The sequence below is a fragment of the Lichenostomus cassidix genome, chromosome 2, assembly GCF_008360975.1.
Source record: "Lichenostomus cassidix isolate B80296 chromosome 2, HeHo_3.0, whole genome shotgun sequence".
NCBI lineage: Eukaryota > Metazoa > Chordata > Aves > Passeriformes > Meliphagidae > Lichenostomus > Lichenostomus cassidix.
In genome coordinates, this window is record NC_139482.1 from 129,444,775 (window position 1) to 129,468,717 (window position 23,943).

The 23,943-nt window shown below is 38.3% G+C and overlaps 1 protein-coding gene across 1 annotated transcript in view; it reads left to right on the forward strand.

Annotated features, from left to right (window-relative positions):
* CPQ (carboxypeptidase Q) overlaps positions 1-10,378 on the forward strand; it is a 140,667-nt gene extending 130,289 nt beyond the window's left edge. The window contains exon 8 of the mRNA XM_085053264.1: positions 9,873-10,378. Within this exon, the coding sequence (XP_084909390.1) occupies positions 9,873-10,033 (161 nt within the window). The 3' untranslated portion in view covers positions 10,034-10,378. The remainder of the gene's footprint in view (positions 1-9,872) is intronic.
* Positions 10,379-23,943: the final 13,565 nt, after the last annotated feature.

Here is a 23,943-nt window from a genome sequence, read left to right on the forward strand (position 1 = left end):
TAATCCTAATGGTGGCTTGCAGCTGAGGTGCCCAGCACTGAGAGTGGGCCAGCTGAGAAAGGTGTGGAGGGAGCAGTGTTGGTGTAGTGCTGTGCTCCCTTTCACATGCCTTTTGCATCCCCAGAAAGTGTCCCTGGACCTGTAGACTTTGTGGCTCTCTGAACCCCAGCCCTAAAGACTGAAAACTCCTGCATTTGGATAGTCCTGAACCTTACAATAAGCTTTGAACTTTGTCTCAACAGCTTCTCAGCATTTCTGTTACTAATGAACTAACTAAATATATACTGGTTTGGAGATCAAATGAAAGAGATATTTCATCACCAATATCTGGAGCATCTAACGTGTTATGAAACAACTTGTTGGTTTAAAATTCAAGTATGCATTACTCAAAGTAACCACAGATATTTTGAAGGATATTTTATTGTTGTAGGCTTACTGTATTCTTCCAGCTGTGTCTAATGGTTCTACATCTAAAATCCACCATGAACTTGAAGATTTTGATAGTCTCAATGGGGTGCAATAACAGAGACAGTAAAACCATTGCTCATCCTGTGGGTGTGGTTGAATAAATGCAGATTTGGTTTCTGTGATACAAAATACTGCAGACTTGTAGTGTGCTTAATATGTGTTTTACTTAAATTAGGTGACTGGTTTGGTGTTTTGGGATTTTTTTTCATAACTAGTCAAGCACCAGAATGCTCATCAAATGGCTCTTTTCACCACCATCTCGGCAGAAGGGAGCTCTGCTTAGTTGAGTCCCATGAATATTGGCATTTCTAGTTGGTGACTACTTGCTGAGAAGACTCCTACAGGAATTTTGTGATCAAACATCCAGCTGTAATTGGATATCTAATTAGCTAATATCTAGGAGGGAAGGCTAGAGCAAATGGAAACCTGTATATGTCCTCTGTCTCCAGCATCCTCTGGAAAAGCAGACCTAAAAGCTTTAAAGTGGTTTCTGTGTTTGGCTTAGGAAATATGTCCATTGATTCTAAAATACAAGGGAGCTTCTTGAATGGATTGAAAATGTAAATGAATGCAGACAATAACTATAAACAGAAATGCTACTCAAAATCTAGATGCATGGGTAATTTTCACCGTTCTCTCTCCCCACATGTGACTTTCAAACAGTCGAGGGGGTGTCTGCTTCCAAGACTTTTCTGGGGTGATTTTGGAAGTTGCTGGAACAGGCTGGAGCAAGGGTCTGGCCTTAGGTGTTAGCAGGAGGCTCTTTGGCAAGCAGAGAACATTGAGGAAAGCACTTCAGTAGTTTGGGTTTCTGAGCAACCTTATAATGTCAGCTACATGCTGCAGTTATACAGAGAGGATAGAGACACAGAAATTAATTTGGTCAGGAGAGATGATTTAAATGGGTCCCAGTGTTCACTTGGCCCTTGTGTGTGACATTTAAAGCTTAATGGCATTAAAATAAATCACATGCTCAGTCTTTAACTGCTTTACTGAGTTGAGACATAAACAAACACATGAAAAAGAATTCTAAATTAGAGAAACTGCTGATTTTGCAATGACTTTCATTCCACTTACAGTGTTTAAAAGAGAATGCAAAATGTAAGTAATTTATAAATCCAACAATCAATTTTAAAACTATCAACTTTTGAAGTAGTCTCTGCATAACATATGTATGCATATATGTAATTTTAAAGAAATCACAAATTAAATAAATTATATTAAAATATACACAGTACGTGCAAACATAAACAGGCATGTAATAGAGGTACATAATCCTTATAAATTTATATGCCGTAAGGAGGGAATCCCCTAACCAGGGATATCTGTAATCCACTTAGCCAGGGTGGTCAGCCAAAACAGAAAATACAAAAGTAATTTAAGAGTCCATTTTGCTTTGGAAGAAGGAAGTCATGCCTCACCAATCTAGCAAGACATTTTCAGAAGAGTTTGTAACCATTTTTGTAGCTGGATCTGATCAGTAAAATACAGTTGAGTCTTCAAAAGCTGCTGGATCAAAGACTAGAAGTCTTTGTGAAGTAAGAGGTATTTTCCTCCTTCATGGTAAATACCTGACTTTAAAAAGGTAGAAATAAATTGTTGGTCTTCTTAATGGAGAAAGTCTTTATTAGGCTGCCCAGTCACCTTTTTTTTGTCACTTTGGATGTTCACAAAACTCATGTTAGCTGTAAAGGGAATGAGCAACAAGAATAACAAGTTGGCAAAGTTTGCTTCAAATATTTCATACCAAAACTGAAGCTGACTGTGAAAATGTGACAATAATCTTATAGTAGAAAATGCCTGAACAATACAACAGCCAGTGACATTTTTGTGTCAATAATTGCAGAGTGATGCAGTATAGGAGCTGTGTATACAAAGCAACAGGATCCATGTTATCTCAAGAATGATCTGGGAATCACTGTGATAATTGTCTGAAATTGTCAAGTCAATATCCAGGGATGGTAAAAAACATCGTGTTTCATGGAGCTGAGGAAGGAAGGGAGAAAAAGCAGAAAGCATCCACAGGACATGTGTTGTGATATGCTGCAGTCACATCACGAGTCCATTCACATGCTGGTGTCTGCAGCCAGTATTGGGTCTCTCACCTCAGCAACAGTGAAACACAATTAGAAAAGGGAGAAGAAAAGTCACCAGAAGCCTGCATCCTCAGAGATATTGAATCACTTCTTCATGAGGAGAATTATTCAGCTTGGGAAAAAGCTGCTGAGTTAGGTGTGATAGAACTGTATTAAGCCATCAGTGGTATGAAGGTAAATTAAAAACTGGAGGGTGTTACTACTGCAGCTCATGAAGTGAGAACTGTGCATGAACACCATGCATTGCCACATGGGAACTGTGGGCAGAAGTGTAAATATGTTCAAAAATTAGTGATTAGTGGGCCTGTGGAGTATCTCTCAATCCCAGATAGTGAGCCTGCGAGAGGGTCATGTTTAGGCAGTACCTAAAGCTACACAGACTAAGCCACAGAGACTTATCCTTTTCTCTTTTTTATTAAAAAAAAGAGCCTTGACGATTTAAGATAGAGGCCGGATGGGTGGAGGGAGAACTTCTAGTGCTTTTTACTGTTGAAGTTTTATTTGGGGTTTTGTGGGTTTTTTCTCAGTCAAGATGCGTTTAGCATATTATTTTAGAGTCCAGTCAACCTGTGATTTGTGAAGTAGATCTGCTTCCTTCCCTGGGACCTCATTTCACAGGATCTCATGAGAGTTTAAGTTGGATACCCAGCTGCCACTCATTCTCTTGTGCAATAAGTGAAAGGTTAACGCGTTGCAAAAGTAACTGTGATAATCCTGAGCTGTAATTTAGTCTGTTTAGTTATCCACAGGATAAATTCTGAAATGCATTAAGCAAAACAAGAAGTAATGCACACTTCATATTGTCTCCCTTATACTGTAGTGTCATTTAATTAGTCCCTGAAACAACCAGCTGAAAGCTTTCCCTCTGTCTTGTTTGAATCATGAATTTTAAAGACTTTTGAGAGAGTGACTCAGGAGGTGACACAGCAGGGCTTCTGATGTTATTTATAAGCTCTGCACTGGAAACTATTTCAGTGTTGGTAGCCATGAAACTCAAGCAACTTAGCCTGTAATTTCATCATTTGAGACTAAATGACAGGAAAACTAATGCTGTCAGTGCCCTACTAAACAGCATTAGCATTCTCCATTGCCTCTGCTGACTTGAAAAATGGATAATGAAATAATTGGCATTAAAGCCAGCTGCCAGCTACAGGTTATCCCACAAAGGAAGAGGTCAATATGAGCACCAAGATACATGCAATAGATGCCTGCAATAATTGGGTTTTCATTAGAGTAATAGCTCTGCAGACTGCGGTTAGCCAGGGGCAGTGCACAAAACATCTGTACAGCACCTAAAACAAGCAGTCAAGCACTCTATGGGGCTTACAGCAACAGAGATGCTGAGGCACAGACAGAGCCTTCCAGCTAGCTCATCCTAAACACAGCTACCCTTGCAGCAGATTTACTCCCTGACCACTTGAGATCTGTGACTTTGCCGGGGTTTTGCACAAAACTAAAATAAAATAAGAAATTGTGTTCCTGCTCCTATCTTTTATCTGTTTTTTTCCTTTTGTAGGTCTTTGGCAAATATCCTTTGAAGGAAAAAGTGGAAGGAAAATGTATCTTCCTACCTCTGCCCTTAAGTTTTGACCTTTCAAAATGGTGGGGCAGCAGTGCTCCAGCTATGAGAAGGGAGAGGTTATTGATTCTATTACTGTGAGGAATATGAGTATGTGAGGAATAGAATGCTCTTAAGATTTATGCTTTCCTGGTACATACCAGTTTTTAACTGCATAGAAGATTGTGGTGTGTCCCTTTGCCTCTTTTTTCATTATTTTTAAGTACTTGATGTAAAAGAAAAGGACATCTATTTCATCAGATCTTGCTTTATTTTTAAGGCATTATGGGTTTTTAGCACATTCCTGAATAGTGTCATTGGCATTAAAAAGGTCTGAGATTAGAATAAACTTGATAATTAAGTGAAAGAATTTTTCTTGTTTCTTAAAGAAAAAGCAGAAAACAAAAGCAATCTTTAACAGATAGGAAAAAAGGAATATGTCTTTTATAGCCAGGGAAATCACTGCAGAAATAAAAATAAGGTTTCAGATCAGGTATCTGGTATGTTGACATCTTATTACAAGCAATACCTTTGATAGCATGTAGGTTTGTCTTGATGAGGAGGTAAAGTTTGAATAGATACTTGGAAGATACAAGAGAAGCTCATGTTATAACACCTTTATATTTGTAAAATTTTGGAAACACTGAGCAAAAGATGCCTGGTTAAGTAAGACATTTCTAACTTTGCTATTGCTTTACTACCATACAGCTTGCTTAGCAGGGCACTGGCCTAAGCTCAGAATTCTGGCATCTATTCCTTTCTCAGCTGCTGTGAGAAAATGAATGTGTTGTTTCATCTCTGCATGCTTCTTTCATCCTTCAGTCCCTTTTGTCTGTTTAGAGTGCATGTGCTTCTGAGCTGGAGTATTTTCTCTTTGGGGAGGTGTATATACACTGTGTAAAATAATGGAGTGGCAATTCTGCCAGGTCCTCTAGGGACTGCTATAAAACAAAACCTGAAAAAGTTACATACTTTTTTATAAATCATTAGCATATTAACTTCACTGTATAAGGCAATGTACATGCAGAGGTCAGTATCCCAGAGATCTAACTGTAATATTGAAGACCCAGGACACCCAAGAGAGGTTATACAAACAGTGGGGGTTTTCCCATTGTATCTGAAAGATTCATGGAATAGCTGTGAAGTTTACTTGAAAGCAAAGACAACTGGGAAGCTATTGATAGGGCTCTGTAGCAAACCTGTGCTGACTCCAAGACTCACATTTGACTTCCTTTGGCAATTGAATGCTATTTGGGGTATAAAAAGAAAAGAAAGAAAATGGAGGAAGGAATTTAATGCAAAATATTTTAAGATGTAAAATTACTCTGAAGTTGCTGCATGCCTTCCCCCTTGAAGATATTTGTATTTTATGGAAAGTGCTTTTGTAATCATTCTGATAATCATTATCTGTTTTTCCAGTCATTGTTTGCACAAATGAAAATAATTTGAGTGCTTAAATACCTGGCAATAGAGTTTAATTCTAATTATGACTTATGACAGGAGTGCTTATAAAGGCAGTAGTGCCTGACAGAAAGACAAAAGAGCAGTGGTCATCACTGATATGCTCATTACTCGTTTTGTGGTTCATGCACCCTTTTACCTCAATAGCAGCATCTTATCTTCTTAAACTGGCAATAAAACCTTGTGTCAGACAGTTTACTAATGTGTGAAGAATTGGTGTTTGATATGAACATGTTGTAAGGCAAGTCAATGTCCTTATCATCAGCTAATTAATATTCACATTGGGCCTTTCATGCTAAGATCAGAAGCTAGAAGGGATGGACTGTTTTCAGAATCCCTCAATGTATGTGTGTGTGTATTTTCATCAAGATACCCTTACACAGCTGATTACTAAAAACACCTTGTCAGTATGAATTACTAAAGCAGATGCTTTTACCTGCCTTATGCAGTGCATTAAACCATGTAGGAAATAGCTGGCAGAGAATCATGAAATGAGTCCAAAACATGAAATAACTTCAATTGCAGAATTTGTTTACTTTGTGTTAATTCTAAGAGATGTCTGAGAGAGCCAAGGCACCATGGGCTAGAGTGCCACAGAATGGTTGAGCTTGGCAGGCTCACTGGAGCTCAGCTAGTCCAACCCTGCTGCTCAAGCAGGGTCAGCTGCAGCAGGTTGGCAAGGACCATTTTCAGTCAGGTTTTTAATATCTCAAAGGATGGAGACTCTGCAGCCTCTCTGGGCAGCTTGTCCCTGTGTTTGACCCTGGGCCATCACCAGTGGCACTAGATAGCTGCTGATGCAGTAACAACTCCTTTAAACTAGGCACCTAAACTGTGCCAAAGAGGGTTTTTTGCCACCTTGTAATGGTACTATGAATTATCTTAGTATTATTTCATCGAAGCTGTAAATTGTTAATTTTTTTCAATTTTTAATTTCCACTATTTGTGATGCATTCAAGTAATAAATACAATTTTGACAGCAGTTTTTAACACTCCCTGTTTTCATGCCACAGCACCTATTCTATCCAACTAGAAGTAGTTTCTCACTGATTTCCTTTTTGGCCAGCTGTGTTCCTCATGTGACTTGTATCACTGCAAATGTGAACTGAAAAAGGACAATTAAAGAGGGTTGTTTGGCAAACATTCCCTTTTTTCTCTATGGCTGCTCTAGAGATGCAGGGGAAAAAGCAAAGTGCATAAAATGTGACAGTGTAGCACCCAGCCCATCTCTTGTTTTTCTGTTCAAGTATTGGTTCCACCTGGAAATCAGAATTAGGTATGTTGTACACACCTACATAACACCTCCCAACTGAGGGTTTTTAAGTACTTAATTAAAGGTTACAAACTCTTTCAAGGCTGTATGCTGTCCCCTTTCTATGTGGCTAGCATGGACATGAGTGAATAATTTATAGGTCTGTGAGCCATGGCTACTCCTCTGTTTTACTCAATTCCTTGCATATGTAGCTGGTAAAAATAAGCCCTCATTTGTTACTGACGGTTGTTCCTGAGACAAATGTTACATAACAACAAAAACAGCAACAACAACAAAACAACAAAAGAAATTGTGCTCACAGCATTGCTTCTTCCGTTAGATTTTTAGAAAAGGGACTGTAGGTTCCCATGGACTTTACTGAGGTAACCCAACATGACTGCAGTCTGCAGGGCCCTGCAGAACTTCCCTCTTCATGGTCATCTGCAAAGGTTTGTCTCAGCCCTGCATGCATTTTCTGGTGAAAGGGCACCATTCAGTGTCTCACGGCAGCCTGGCGACCTCTGGCAGCACCAACGTCTGCAGGCAGCTGACATCAGCATGGAGGAGTCTCAAGTTTGAAGCAGGAGACTTCCTTGCAATGAACATTGCTTTCAGTCATATCTGTGCCCCTTCGTGTCCAGAGGTTTGCATGAGGCCCTCAGCTGTCAGCTGTTCTTGTGCTCAAAGCCAAGAGCACGGATTTTCACTTTTGTTTCTAATTACATAGGATAAAACTGCTCTCTTAGGGTCTTTTCCTTAGTCTCACAAGATGTTTGCAGGTCACTGGCTTCAATGCTAGCCCACAACATGAAAGAGACAGCACAGCCCGTTTGAGAGCCTTTTGATATTCTCACTACTCACACATTCTGATGTTTCTTGCACAGTAATTGCTTGATGTCAAAGTGGATAATTGTCTGGTTTATAAAATCAATTTAGAGGGAAAAAAAGTTCCAGCATTTCAGAGGGTTAAACATGACGAAGCAGGGATAAAGTGCTATTCTGTAAATCCATAGTTACTCTGATTAGTGAAATTTTCTATGACAAATTCTGGGCAATTTTTGTCTTGAGTCTTGCAGAAGTGTTCAAAAACAGTAATGGGTTTGCCTCAATGGTTTAACTTGAAATGTGTCTGCAGTCTATTAGTCAAAGAATTTATCATTGTTCAATCCTTTTATGATTGCATATATTTAAAAGGGTTCAGAACAAAATTTTAGAAGTGAATATGAGTTGACATAAATTTAATGCTAAAATTATTGGAACATAATTCAGCACCTGTAACCTGCCCAGTGACTTCTGTGGGATTGCAGTGCTTTAAGTGAGGAGAAAACAGGTAATTTAAGAACAAGAAGGGCCTCGTAAAATAAAATCAATCACAATACTGTGTATAACCTTTTGCTATAGCATTTGGTCTTTCTGCTTATCATCTCTCTTATGAATTGAATGGAATTAAAATGCATTAACTTCCTATTCCTTCTCTCTAAAATAGCAGTGAAGTGAGCCATCCAAGTCAGTCCCCATTAAAGCAATAGAAACATGCCTGTTATCCACAGGGAGAGCTGGACTCTGTTCTGAATGACTATATGAGTGATCAAAAGATATGTATTATAGGAATGTACAGTTATGCTGTGGGAAATTTTGCTTTCATTCTCTTCAAAGGCTTCAGGCATCTCAGGAAAACCAAGAAAAATCATAACAGTAAGCCTTAAGAGCACACATGAGTTTATCAAAGCCCTCGTCATCTGATACTGATTTCCACTGCATGTAAAAAAATATATGAATAATTTATGTACTTCATCTTTATAATCAAACAATCCTGGGGTTATTCCCTTCTTACTTGGCATGGTAGGAGTATCCTCAGTCTGCGTTTCTGCCTGCAGCCCATAGCTCTTACTTGTGAATCCACACCAGTGCATGTTCTCTGGGTTTATTGACCAAGAAAGAAGTGGGTCTTGTGCTAAGTGGGCTCTTCCCTGGGAGCTGTGAACCTCCTCACACCAGTCAGGAAGCAGGACAAAGAAATCAATGCAAAGGAATTGCAAGCAGTGAATGAATGTGCTGGGGGGGAAGTATCACATTTACTTACTTTCAAAATTTCATATGGAATTCTGTTAATGGTGGAATGATTGTTGATATTACAGCAAAGCTGATGGAGGCTGATAAAACTGGAGAAGAGGCAGAGGTAAGGAACTGGGAAAGAAGGAAATTCAAGGGAACAGGGGCATAGAGAGGGTCAGTGGGCACTGGAGCAGAGAATAGCCAGGGTTACAATCCTCTGCCAGCATCTCTGCTGCAACTCCCGGTTGGGTAGCAGCTTCTTCAGCTCATCTTGGCTTTGGTCTGCCTTGAGTGATGCCTTGCAAGCATTTATTTGTGTTCCCTGAGCCCACCTTGGGGAAAAGTAGTCCTTTCCCTGCCCATCTGGTCCCAGAGGGAATCAGTTGTTCCTGAATGGGGAGAAGTGTGACTTCACTCAACTTGCTTCAGCCCCAGCTGATGAGGACTCGACTGCGAGAGGAATGTAGTCCTGGGGCACCTGGGTTGCCCCAGGTTATGGGGAAAATTGCTCTGAAACAGCATATCCTTGTGATGTACAGGGGCTCAAAAGCAGAAGCAAATTCCAAGGTGTTCCTCAACACAACAGCAACAAAAGGATTCATGACTCAGTTGTAACTCATCATTGGAGAACAGGGGAAGCACTGCTGTGGAGTTTACTGTTGGGATTTTCCTGCTTGAATTCTCATAGTTTCAGAAGAAAATGGATGCATACTGTTGCTGAGGAAACGAGCCCCCCAGGGGAAGGCTGGCTTTTCCCCAGCATGAATTTTTGCTGCCTCATGCTCACTCAAGTCAATTAACCTAAAACCTACAACCTGCACATGGCATGGCCCTGTACAGTTATTATAGCTCAAATATATTATGAATTTTATACAGTTGCATGTGGATTTGATCATAAACAGCTCAGGAACAGATTCAAGTTTATATTCCTCTTTAAATATTTGTATTCCTATAATGGAACTTTGCCCATTTTTCTCTGTAGGTGCCAGCTTGCATAATGACATCAGTAAATACTTCTGGTTTCATCATTCTCAAGGGGACACAATGACAGTTCAGGATCCAAACCAGATGAATCTCTGTGCTGCTGTTTGGACTGTTGTCTCCTATGTAATTGCTGACATGGAGGAGATGTTGCCAAGGTAATAAAACAGCAAGAAAGAAGATTTCTGTTCTTCAGTAAAGACTGTAAGTCCACTAATGCATGTGGACTACAGCTGTGGTAAATTCTGTTAACCTTGATTTTGTGCTTTATTGTTATATCCATTTTACTCAAAACACACTCTCTTTTACACATTCCTGTTTCTTTTTGCTGTTTTGATTTCTTCCATTTGTGATTTTCACTTAAAATGTCTTTCTTTAAGTACTTCTTAAATTTCAGATGAAGATATGATACCTCTTTGACTATGATATAATAATCATTTGTATGTATGCACAGTGATCCTGTGCAGCAGGAAAAATACACCAAATAAAATTTTTGTGTCAGAATAATTAGTGTATTGATTTAGTGTACATGTTTACTGGTTTTGTTTCTGTCTTTCATTCTACGCATTTGAATAATGTACAATTAACCAAACAGCCCTTTCTTTTCACTGGTTTAAGGTAATACTGTAGTTTCTAGAAGTTTTCAGATGATAGGACAAATTAGATCTGTTTTAATGGTAATATATGGTAGGAGGGTCAAATAACAGTCAAAATGCTAAAATAGCATAAAAATTTCATTCAGGTAGGTCCACTTTTAAATCTTAGGAAAGGTTCACCTAGGGCTCAGATAAACCAGGACACAGAGGACAGGAAGCCAACCAGACGACTCCCAGTTCTCCTGTGGTTTTTTTGGCACTTCCTCATGGAAAGCCATGCATGTCTTTTTCTTTCTCATGGAAGACTCGCCATAGTGACAGGCAGAGAATTTGGTATGGCAGATTTTCTGTGAAATGCCATGTTTCAGGAACAGCACACATCTGTGATTTGTGACCTTCAGTACTTGCCAGCTGATATCCAAACGATGTGTAAGAGCAGATTTTGATTCAGAATCCTGAAGCCATTCCAAGCTGCCCCTCCCTTGAGGGATGGTCTCCCCTGCTGAAGCTAGGCAAGATGATGCTGGTACATATTAACTTTGATGGAGGGATTAACCTGGGAATTTGATTCTTATGTACTTTTTTGGTTTGGGGGTTTGGTTTTTTTCCTTCTTTACTGAGTTTATGAATATTCAGATGAGTTTCAGGCATATCCATGGAGAAGATATAACTGGTCTTGGGGAGTATTTTAAGTCGTATGATTTCTGCTCATATCCTTGTGACATGATCCTTGTTTGTGATTTTAAATTTTACAACAAGTAAACTCAGTGATGTGAATAACTGCTGCAATATAATCAACACCAAACAACTAATGTTACGAACATGGAGTATTAAACCAAATAGCAGGCAGTCCCTAGTGCTGTTAATCAGTTCTGCTGTTGAGCAATAGCTGAATAAGGAGCAATTCATTTTTATAGAATTCATAATCATGGTATCTGTTTACTGTAATAATAGCTGTTTTCCATCAAATTTATTAACTATTTCAATATTCCCTCCAAATCTTTTCAAGAGCATAAAAGCTGCCTGGAGATACTCTGCTCTGTCTTTTTAAAGAAACAATAAAGTTAGCAAAGATTTCCTCTGCTTTCAAGGCGTGATGTCTACGTTCCTTATTGGCTTGACAAGAGCATAATTGGTGGTGCTCACCACTGACAGATCCTCAGCTGTCTCCAAAACCAGTCTTTTGTCCTTTACACAATGTTACTGACTGTTTCCTGAATTGTATTCCATATTGTTTTCCCTCAAGGTATGAGACTTTGTACGTCAGAGATTCAGAAGGATGTTCTGTGAAGTTACCTATATTGTTGCAAATCTTAACCCATACTCTCTTGGAAATGGTGTTTATTTGTGTTTTTCTCTATTGCTTTAAGTCAAATGGAAAATCTTTGGAGTCAAGAATACTTCTCTGCAGAGGAGAATAACACTACAAGTGTGCACATGGCACCACAGCACATGCCAAGATGTGCTTGTTAGCTCCTAAGTAAGAAAATTACCTATTCTCCAGCCAAAAGCAATACATCTATGTAAGACAGACAATAAAAATTAAGACCATGATGCCCCTGAGGAAAATTTAACCTTCATGTCAACTTCAGATACACAGTCCTAGAGAGAAGCTTTGCAGAGCAGTTTTGGAAAAAAAGTGTTCAAAAATCAAAACTGCCATCTTATTTTTATAGTAAGAGTGAAAATAAAAATATTTGATTTCTTAAATTGAAAAACAAAGATTCTTTTTTACTTGTAAAACCAGATTTCATTAAAATAAGGCATTGTCTCTGATTCACCCATTTTTTTGCTGTTCTGTATTAGTTCTCAGACTTAAAAGTTCATCTGTCCATAGTGCTCTCCTGATAATTTGCCTGTTCAGATGTACCTCAAAAATTTCCAAAAACAAAGAAATGCTAATAAATTTCTTTTCTTTCCCAGTGGGATTTTGTACCATCTGTGCAATAGCTTATCTTTACCACTGCTCAGTGTAGCAATTATGCTCTTCCAATTAGTGGCCATTAAACATGTATCAGTTGGTCAATTTTCAATTCAAGAGCACATCTAAGGTGATCCAGGTAAGCCAACACAACTTTGCCTTCCACTGACATGCCACTATGTTGGAGAATCTTTCTCAACTTTTAATTGAGAAAGTAGTATCTGAGGATGTTATTTATATTACTGTGATAATATAATGGTCACCTGCCATAAATCTGTGTTTATCATAAGTAATTTGATGAGTCAAAGGGACTGTGGGTACATTTCTCTCCAATAAAAATTTGGGGGTTTGCCTGCAAAGATCTGTGAGCTGAGAGCTGAAAAAGATACCAGCACTAGTATTTAAATATAAGTCAAAAATTTAAATTTCAAATAATCATTTTCCTCAAGGTATTACAAATCTCTTGCATCTGCTGAGAAGGGAGGCCCCTGGGTAGTCTTCCTTTCAGCTACAACTCGAAGGTTTCACATAGTTACAGAGGGACGAGGCCAATACATAATTCATTTACCTGACTAGACTATTGCACAAATGCTGATGAAAAGTCTGTTTTCAATACTGCATAATGTAATGTAAGTAATTTTGCCAGTAATAGAAGAATTGCAGGGTAGATTTGCTTTTGTCCTTCATTGTGCCAAGACAATACTGACATTTCACTGTCTCTTTGAATGATTCAGTTCGATGTGTTCTCACAAGATTTTTAGGTCCCTTAAAATAATTGAAAACAAAGAGAGAGTTGAAGCAGTGCTGATTCTGCTGCTCCATTACAAACATCCTTGGCTGTGTATTTAGTTAGTATGCTTCCCCCATAGCGATTTGAGACACTTCCATTTACCATAAGTAAATATCAAACTGATCTTGATATCTGTATCTGTCTCATGAAATATACATACCATCTAAATGTGCCCAAATGATTAATTTACTGCTGTGTAATGATTAGCATAAAAATCTCATCACTACACAGGATAGAAATGTTGCCACTAATTGCTGGTTGGAGTGAACAAGGTTTTCTGCATAGAAGTTAATAATGCATTGCAGCTCTTGAATGGGAAAACTAAGACTTTCTGGGAGAGAAGTTTTTTCCCTTCTTTCCTGCTAAGTGATAAGAGACACTGATCATATATAATAAAAAGGAATTGATATAATAGAAGTATATAACAGAGTAGAAAGGAACTTACACCTTTTGTAATCTTCTGTCGACTGCAAATGCATAGGAGCACTGTCCACACATACACTGTAGTCTTCCATGGTCATCACTTCTGGAAACTCCAGCCTTTTTGTACAAAGGCATGGCCAGTTATGGGCCTGTGATTTGTAGCTACAAGTGTTTAATAAGTACATTTTGCTGGCACCTAATTAAGGTTTTAGATGCCTCTCAATAATTGTGTTTGCGCTTGGAGGAAAGACCTCGATGGCAACCTTATATCCAGCTCTGTGTCTAGCTTGCAGTTTGATTTCACTTCAGGACAGATCAACCTCCTTCAGTTTATGTTAAGTCTATGTCTTCCAGAGGTTTTTTTATCTTTCACTTTCTTTCTCAGCACTTGTACTGTGGCTTGGATGTTAGAAATTTCTAAGTGACTGAAAAAATCTGTGTATTTTGTGTGTTAGGGCTCAAGAACTGTGAGATGCAATTGAAATGACTCTCGAAGAGCAGCACATAAGCATATGGTAGAGACCTCCATCAGGGCCAACACTTGCCTTTATCACTGACCTCTGTTACTGGCAGAGAGAGCTTTGTGATCAATGCAGTGAATTTTTATCACCTGCCATGGTTTTATATATAACTATGTGAAAATCAGTCTTATGAAAACTAAAGAGGGAAGCTCTGGAGGAGGTACCACAAAAATCCATGAAAAGAACAAGGTTATACTGAATCAGGAACTGTGGCTTCAAGTACCAATATTTCACTCTGCTATGCTGTGTGAGTTGGGGAGCATCATCTAAACTTGCCTCAGTTCCACTGTTAAGTGTTGGTAGTGGTATTTGGTGTAGCCTGATTTAACAGCACTGTGTTAAAAGACATGATGCAAGTAAAATGTAAGTTCATAGTAGAGGTGAGGTTCAGCTGGAGGAGAGAAATGAGAAGTTAATGCCTTCCAACTACATGAGAATTCACCTGTAGAATGTGTCTTTTAGTAATTAATGTTTACATTTACAGTACTTGCATTATTCACATTATTTGCATTTACATTTGACATGAAAAACATAACAAAATAGTATTTCTGCTTCCAATACTGCAATTTTAAAATAGACTCTGGGCTATCAGGCATATCAATTTTAAACCAGTAGTACTTTGCATTCAGGAATGACATGGGACAATTACCTGTGTGAAATGGTCACACACTCTCCCATTTATACATATAATTTCACTACTTTGAACTGTCACACACATACTAAGTATGTCACGGAATCACACACATACTAAGAAGGCCACACACTGGGGCAGTTTGGGAAAAGAAAATAGGTTAAATTATTTCCCAACAGTCATGCAGTCAGTCAGTCCTAAAGCTAAGTATAGTTTAGTTCCTGTCTCAGCCAAACTGTGCTGCCCATAAATGAGTTGCTACTTTCCTTTTATACCACTGAGATAACTTTGAAGCTGAAGTTTAAAATGTTGTGCAAAAATGACACTTTCAACTGATCATATGCAATGTATGTGGACTGAAACTTTGGGAATGTCTTCAAAACTGATTGTACTGAGGTTCTTTGTGACTCCAGTGATAATCTCTGGAATACTTCAGCTTCAGCTTTGTGAATGGGATTATGCAATATGTTGTTTATTCAAAATTGTCTATATATTTTGCTTTTTCCAGCGATATTATGTCAGTGATACAGCTGCAGAGAATTCATATCATTGCCTGTACCTGAAAGCAAATTTCCCAGCTCTTTCAGACTTTGTAATTTTTTATTTTGCTTTAAATTTCTGTCACCAGGACAGAAGGGTATTAAGAATTTTAATATGATACAAAATGCAGAGGCTAATGAACAGGTAACAAAATAACCATATTTTTAATAGGGTGTCATGCTGTTCTCTCTATGGCTATTATCAAGCTTCAGCTCATCAGGAAGATGAGTATAATACAAGGAATTGCTAGAAAGTGAGTCATGAGACATTTAACCATGGAAAGTTAAATGCTGATGCTTTACCCCTCCAAATCATTCACTGCAGAAGCAGAGAAAGCTATAAATACATACAAGAAAATGCCTGCTCATCTTCAGCAGTGATTCCCAGTGCTGAGTTCTGCGTAGAAGATATTTTAAGCCTTTCTAATGTAGCCTGAACCCTTAACATGAAATGTTGAGAAGCAAACACACTTTAGTTGTGAATTCCTACGTTGGAAGGATAAGTACAAGCAGTAGAAGCAGTAGAAGAAATTACTTAAAAATTTGGTCTTAGATCCATTAACCCCCACATACAATGAAAGTGTGGGGGGGTTAATGCACAAATACCTTCAGTTTGTTAAACAGCTGAACTTAGGTCTCAGCCTGTGCAGTTGTTGGAACATCTTTTCATTCCTCTCAGAAACAGTAGTGTCTTCATAGGTATGAGAAGATAACAAATGAAATAATTCAGTAGGTTCTGTATAAGTACCGTATGTATTAAACAAGCCTATCTAAGTTACAAAAAATGTAACTTAGATCAACATTTATCAATAGGAACTAACTTTTAAATATGAAGAGAGGATTCATTTCCAAGTTGTTAGAAGAAAACAGATATGATAGAAGGAAGTCCAGACTTTTTCTTTCCATACAGCAAAATCTCATATCAGGTTTTCCACATAGTGTGTTTGCTAGAACTCATAGGAGAAATTAGAGAGGATGTGCATAGCCTTCCTTGTTGAGCAAAATCCCAACAGTGTTTGCTGGCATCAGCAGAGGCTGCTCCACCAGAGAGTCTCTGGTTAGGGGATTGCCCATCCCCTCTGTGGTTGGTAACACTGGGTGTGCTATATTCCCAGAATTATGTAAGCTTGAATTTATGGGGTGAGTATCAGAAGCATTTATGGGGAATATTCTGCAAGAGTGTGACACAGCTGTTCTTGACACCACATCTTCACGGGACAAACAAATAGTAAACCAGCTGCTGGTAGCTTAGCCACCCGCTGAGCCCATCAGATTCCGTGGGATGTGTGATCACTCCAGGCTTCACGGAGAGGAAAGAGAACTGAAGATCACTGACCAGAGTCCAGGTGTTTGGTTGACCTCTTTCTATACAAAGAATGTAGGATAGCCATAGAGAATCTTTCTGCTCATCCTGTGGGCACAGTGGCCCTTTGTAACCACAGAACTAGAATGAGAGAATGTTCATGCCTGGTTACTGTCTGGAGGTGAGTATTTCTTTTTGCTCTCCAAATGATTGAAGTTCAGGAAGAGCTTTAGGTCTCAAGCTCTTTTTTGCCTCTCAAACTGCAGTATTTGTATATCTTTTGGACTTGGATTTTCAATGGATTTTTAATACATAACATTGTCATCACTGTGAAATCACTGAAGTCTCATACTTTTCATGTTCCATATCTCTGCATTTCAGAGCTGTGTCTAAACAAGCAGCAACAGTAATGGCTGTCAGCAGAGTGCTTGACAATATCTTCAAAGCAGAAGAGCTGAGTAAACATTTTCTGTGTGTGCTCTATTAGGTGTCAACAGAAATTTTATCCCTTCCTCCGTCATCTGTGAAGTGATGGAGGGGGAAAATATTACCTCTCTGTAATTATGCAACAGTTAGTGTTAGAGTAGCTGCTACAATCCTTCTAAATCGGTTTGCAGTGTAAGATTATATGAGACATCAGAATTTGGCAAACTTCAGGGAAATCGCAAATGTAGCAGTGTTGTTTATTGTGCAGTGTTTATTCACACAGTAGTGAGTGATCCTTTAAAACAGAAGTGTAAGTGGCTTGCAGTATTTGCAGAAACATTCTGCTGACAACCTAAATCTTTGGAAGATTGCTGTTAGCTTATTGTAATAAAACAAAAGTGAAATTAATACCTGGGTTTTTTTTTTAACTTACCACTTTTAGATTCCTCAATTGAAAAAAAAAAAATCATCTCAGCTTAAAATAGCTATAGAAAGTGTTCCCAGGGGTCCTTCGATTTACACTCGCTTAAAATATGAAGAAACAAAGATTGAGGCTCCAGATAAGCATTGGTCAACTGAGTAGGAATTTCTTTTAAAATATTTGCAAATGTGGGCAGATGGCATCGGGGTGTTCTGCAATTTAACACAGCAAGCAGTTATATTAGACATTTTCTCTTTCCCAGCGTTATCCTGATTCTGACAAAACTTCTCCTGTTGCCATTAATCTCAAACATTCTAACAAGCTCTAACTTTACTACCATGCTGTAAAAGTTTACTTTCTGGCCACTTTTTTTCTACCTTTGAATAAGCTCAGTTTAGTGGTTTTAACCTAAGACAATAAACCAAGAACTCCCAAGTTCTAATTCTGCTGTGGTAACCATCTTGCTGGGTGGTCTTGGCACACCCTAAAGGTATGCCTTCTGTGTGGACTGAATTTGTTAAAAGGAAAGAAGGAAAGAAGGAAAGAAAGAAGGAAAGAAAGAAGGAAAGAAAGAAGGAAAGAAAGAAGGAAAGAAAGAAGGAAAGAAGGAAAGAAGGAAAGAAGGAAAGAAGGAAAGAGAAAGAAAGAAAGAAAGAAAGAAAGAAAGAAAGAAAGAAAGAAAGAAAGAAAGAAAGAAAGAAAGAAAGAAAGAAAGAAAGAAAGAGAAAGAAAGAAAGAAAGAAAAAGAAAGAAAGAAAGAAGAAAGAAAGAAAAAAAGAGGGAAAGGAAGAAAGAAAGAGGGAAAGGAAGAAAAAGGGAAAGGGAAAAGAAGGCCTATTTCCTAGCCTGAATGCAGCCAGAAGTGTGGGCCACTGTTTTGTTCTAATGAGGTGTCTTTCAAATTCATTCACAGCTGAAAACAGCGGAGATTTGGGCATTTTCTAATTTATGCTCCATAGGTGAATTAACCTTTCTGGTGAATAACACTTCAGCTTGGCTGAAATATGAATACAGTTGTAGTCCATCTTCACTGGGGCTGATCCACAGTTTTGAGTGGAAAAGACATCAAAATTTGTTGGATTTTTGACCTCAAGACCAATGAAGTCTTAGAGTTGTGGGGTATTTTCTGTTCATTAAAAAATGAACACTCTGCACATGAGATTGCAGATCTTTCCCTTCAAAGTTCTGCAAAGAGACTTCTAGAAAATAACATTGAGGAGGAAAACTAGAAAAGGTTAGTACAAAAACTGTCCTGCATTATAGTACCATGAGCCTGAAAACAGGGAATATATTCCAAACTTGTGGAAGTGTGGAGTTTGTTGGGGTTTTTTTCTCCAAGAGCGAGAGTTAAGATAACTGCAAATTTTAATAAATTGTCTAATTTTTTCTTAATTCAAAGTCATTTTCTTATGGCTACGGGAAATATGCCCTATTGGAGTCGACTTAGGCAAAATTCAACAGGAAAGGTCCCACCCCTCTTCATTATCCTGAACAGAAATCTACATGAATCTCACATATTCTGCTTCTTTACCTGATGCTTACTGAGCCTTTAGTACAAGTAATTAGGAGTTATCCCTCATAAAACAGTTGGAAGCTATTGAAATGTCAGAGGATTTCCCTCCATGTTCAGTTTTATTACAAATTCATGTGCTATCCTCTCAATTTTGCTTAGTGGATACAATTAATGACACTGAAGACTTCTCAGGGTATAAATTAGAGTTTAAATTTGAAGTCATGCCAGTGGCTTAAAGAAGGCAGTTTACTGGTAACTCAGTCTTCAAACTGCACAATATATCAATTATTCACTTTCTCATCTGTCAACTCTGGCTCTAGATTTGATATATGGTTTAAATGGCATCTCTTCAGTAAAGGAAATTGCAACAGAACTTAGTTGTATAAAACAGTTCTTCTTTGCACTTTAAGTGAAAGACCTTGAAAACCAAAACTGTCTTTTAAATACAATTGCCCCCAAACATTTTTCTAAATACTTCCTTTTAAAAGTCAGTTTCAGTTTCTGTCCTGAGTAGTATACATATTCACAATCCACACAGATGAAAGAAAGCAGAGCAGGGAGGACACATTCTTCTTGCAGGCACTAATGTTATTAAAAAGTAGTGATAAAAAAAGTAGAAACAGCAATTGTGTACAATAAGTCTGAGATGCTGATGTTCCAGGAATGAAAAACAAATTCTTGTCTTGTATTTAGAAGAGAAGAAAACTAAACATCTCTAGGGAAATGGGATGCATAGGATAAAATGCCAAGAAATACAAATGGTAAGATGAGAAATTCTTACTATGCCCAAGGAAGGTAAAGTAGTGCCAAGATATCTGAATCACTTAAATATTCTGGTAGCTGGAAAAAAAGAAATGAGAAGCTGAACATAAAAATGCCTGTATTCTGTACAGCTATATAAAAAGTAAGAAATTCATAATCCAGCAATCCCTGCAGTTGCCTCAGATGTTGTTACAGGACCAAGCGCTGGGCCATGCTGATGGCAGGCTGGGAAGTTTAAAGCAGCTTTGAGCAAACCTGAGCCAGCTGGATGGAAGAAATGTATAATTTATGGGTTCGTTATCCTTCATCACCCAAGAAGGTGAAAATTGACTGATCTCTGTGCACTTAGAATTTTAGTTCAAGAGAAATTTGGAACAACAGTCCTGATAGGAAAGAATTGTTGGGTGAAGCTGTGGTTGGAAACTGCAGTGTGTATCACTGCTTTAGCATGGCTTTTCATCTTTCTTTTTCCTTTTGCTAAGGATTGTTTCATGCAGTCAATGCTGTGTCTTTTGTCAAGGTTTACTTTAAAGTTTGAAATTGACGGTCATCCCATGATTTCCCCTGAGCAAGTTTTCTGTGCAGTGAATCTTCTGTAAAAACTTCTGTAAAAACTTCTTTGGAGCTTGTAGCTTGCCAGTGTGATAACACCAGCATTCAATGTGCTTGTACAAATTTCATGCCCTGAAAACTTGCCCTTGAGTTTGTCTTCTAGGAGAAAATGATGTTCATGCAACTGGAGATGTTGATTATTTGTATTACATACAAGGATTCTTAATTGCAGAAATAAAGAAAGCAAACCCAACAGTTCTGCTGCTACTCCAGCCTTTTTGAGGTCGATGCCTCTGTGGAACCTCAGCAGCAGCCTGGGAATAACAGGTGAAAGGAGAACTGCTGTGTGGAGAGTGTAGGCAGGGCTTGCCAGTCAATTGCTGTGCTGTGCTATTTGCCTTTGGTATGTCACTACAAATTCAGTATCCCAACATCACATTCACAGAAGCCTTACAAAAGCCAAAGGGCATTCATGTTTCACCTTCCTTTATAAAGGATGTTCTGAAATGTCCAAACTTGCCTTCCCTCCCTGCAAAGGGCTTTATGTGTGTAACATTGTTGTCTAATACTATACGTTGCTATCTAATACATTAATGTAAATAACAGGAATAAAATCCCACCAAAAATTGTTTTTACACTTTAATCTTTAGAAGAAATGATTGTACATTTTTGTACATGATGGAACCAAAGGTTCTGCACAGATAAATTGAGACATTTTCTGGCAGAGGAAAGTGTGGTTCCATGAGATAAAAGGAAGGTGTATGTTTTCTTACTACTGAATTTGCCTGAAGATATATCTTATAACAAATTTGCCCTTAATGTTGTGAGGATCCATAAATTCAGGTCGATTTAAATAGCCAGCTAATCTGCATTTTAAATAATGGTTTAGTTAATAAACACAAAAAATCTGATAGCTCTGATTTATCAAGTTCTCTGAAAGTCTCTTAATGTCAGTTAATAAAAATAACTTCTAAATCAACACTTGAGTTTCCTGGAAGCCAATGGAAAGTCATTAAATCAAAAGTACTCTAATGCAAGCTCATATGCCTGAAAGTATTCAAGCACTCACATCAGGACCACTTTGTGTCTGGGGAAAAAGATGATCAGAACTTCTGTGAAGAAAAGCAATGTGTTACAACACACTAATTTCTTCAAAACCAGACTTTTCACAAGAAACTGAAAATCATTCCCTCAAAGTAACTATATTATTGGCACCCTTTTACAAAAAGCTGCATTTTCTCCCTAACTGGCAACAGAGGGAAAGACTGTTTCATTTGGTCTTGAGAAAAGCCCACTACTATCTTTCCTTTGTAATATGTGAAATGAAAGGACTGTACCTGGCACAAAGACAAGCACTCCTGTGAATGTTCTGCAGATTGTTTTTCATTGTATTGTTAAAAGTCTTTATTTCCAACCTGTCCCCATTTCCTAGACCTGACTACCAAAGCCCAACGAGACCTCAAACCAAACAAGGACTTAACACAACAATAACAAAAACACAAAACAAAAACAAACAAACAAACAAAAAAAAACCCCCACAACTGTATTTTAGGACTTCAAAACACTTTTCTTTCCTCTTTCAAGCAGCTATTTATTTACCTTCAAACACAGGCAGCCTCTAAGCTGTTGAAACTGTTTATATCGAGACTCCTCTCCATCCTCATCTTACATCCCCATCTTCTGAATGTTTGATATTAACCATAACATATTTATGCAGCTTTGTGGTGTTTTGTTCTGGTACTGGTTTCATTAGCACCTAGAAAGGCTCTTGAAGTTTCCTTTTCCAGAAGGAAAATATATTTCTGTATAATTTTCTCCACCATGTTGATTCCTTTGGATTTAGATGGTGACAGTCTGCAAACATCCCTTTAATCCTGACTGTGTCTTGGGAGAAGAAATTAAATATGAAAAATTAAAAAAAATAAATAAATCAGAGAAGAGTCTGTCCCTTGAGATTTCCCTATAGATGAGTGGGCTGTTTCTCTTGGCTTCATGCAGGAGGTATGGTGGAAAAACCATAAAGTTCCTCAGTGACTGTAGGTTGTTGTTACATGTATACCGGATTTCGTGTAAGGGCACAGGAGGGTTAGGAAACCTGGTAATGAAATAGATATTAAGGCACAAAGTTGCATTCAATATGGTTTCATATTTTACAGAGAAGACCCTATAATGCATTTTATGGAGTGCATAAAGCTGGCAATGTAATAAATTCAGACATAGATCTTAAATGCACACAGGTAGGCTTGCTCCACTCATGCCCAAATTCAAGTACACTCCCTATTAGATCTTCTACACACAGGATCTTGCATCAGTGGGGTGTAACACAAAGCTACACTGACTTATAGGAAGTGGTATAAAATTATACTAATGTTTCTCAAATTGAAACCTAAGTGAAGCAGATTAGTTTACACCACTGAAAACAGCCACTCATTACTGAAATCAGTGTTTACCCAAGATGTTGCACTTATTTGCACAGCAAATTTTAAGTTAATGTGAAGCTTTCTGTTACCTGATAAGCTCCCTAAGTTTTTCTGCTGCTACTGTGCTCACAGTCTGTAGCACTGGCTGCCCATTTTTGGGCAGGTGTGCTGGTGTTTGATAAGGGTAAAACAATTATACTATGGCAAATAGTGTTCCAAAACTGTAGCACTGAGAAAGTGGTAGCACTGAGAAAGGACCACTGGCGCACATGCCCATGGCCTGGGCTGTTTCTGGAACAAGAAAAATTGATCCCAACATTATTTCTGAGGGGATCATTTTGAAGTGTGTTGTTTTGGCATACAGGCCTTCAACAGCATCCAAGTGACTTCTTGGATGGCACAGCTGTGGTGAAGCAGGGGTTTGGCATTTGCACTCTCCTGCTTGCATTGCTGGAAGTGGAAACTCTCTGAGAGCCCACAGAAAGTGTGCAAATGCTGTTTGCACTGCGGGCAGACTGCCACAAGGCTCAAGGGCTGCTGAATAGGACTTTTCATGCTTCTGACCACGGAACTTTTCTTTCAGTAGGAAAGCTTCTGCTGCTTCTGTGGCTGCTTTGGCTCCACACAGGGGTGCAGTGACAGCAGTCAGTCTTCCCCTAGTCTTGAGATAACTTGTGTCAACACTGCGACAGATCAGCTGGTAAAGTGTTAGTGTGAAGTGCACTCATGTGAGAGACCATATCAATCTACTCTTTCATAATCTGGAAACTATTCCTTGGCATTGTTTCTTCTCCAGCACTGGTAGCAGGTTCTGCCCTGTGCAATTTTGTACACAGAGAACTGGAAGTGAGTAGAAACACATACTTCAGGTTAATCTTTGTTTACTGTTTTGGTTTTTTAATAGGAAAACAGTTACACGTGATCTTCAGGGACAACTCGTATGATATCAAAACAAATAAAGTTTCTTTGCCGCTGGAATAAAAAGATCTGGGTGTGAAAGTATTTCACAGGTCACACCAGGCTGGGAGAAGAGGGATTTACTGAGAGCCACGTAGAGAGAAACCTGTCTAGCTCTGTTAAACCTGTGTTAACAAAGTGTATATTAAAGTGCTCTGTACTTGTAAGATAATGTTGTAAGATTTGGGTTTGTTATATCAAACACATTAAATGGAAAGCACAGATTTTGCTTGCAAATGAATATTACAAAGGATATAATGGTTTTGATCCTATTATAAAAGTCATTAGATGTACAAA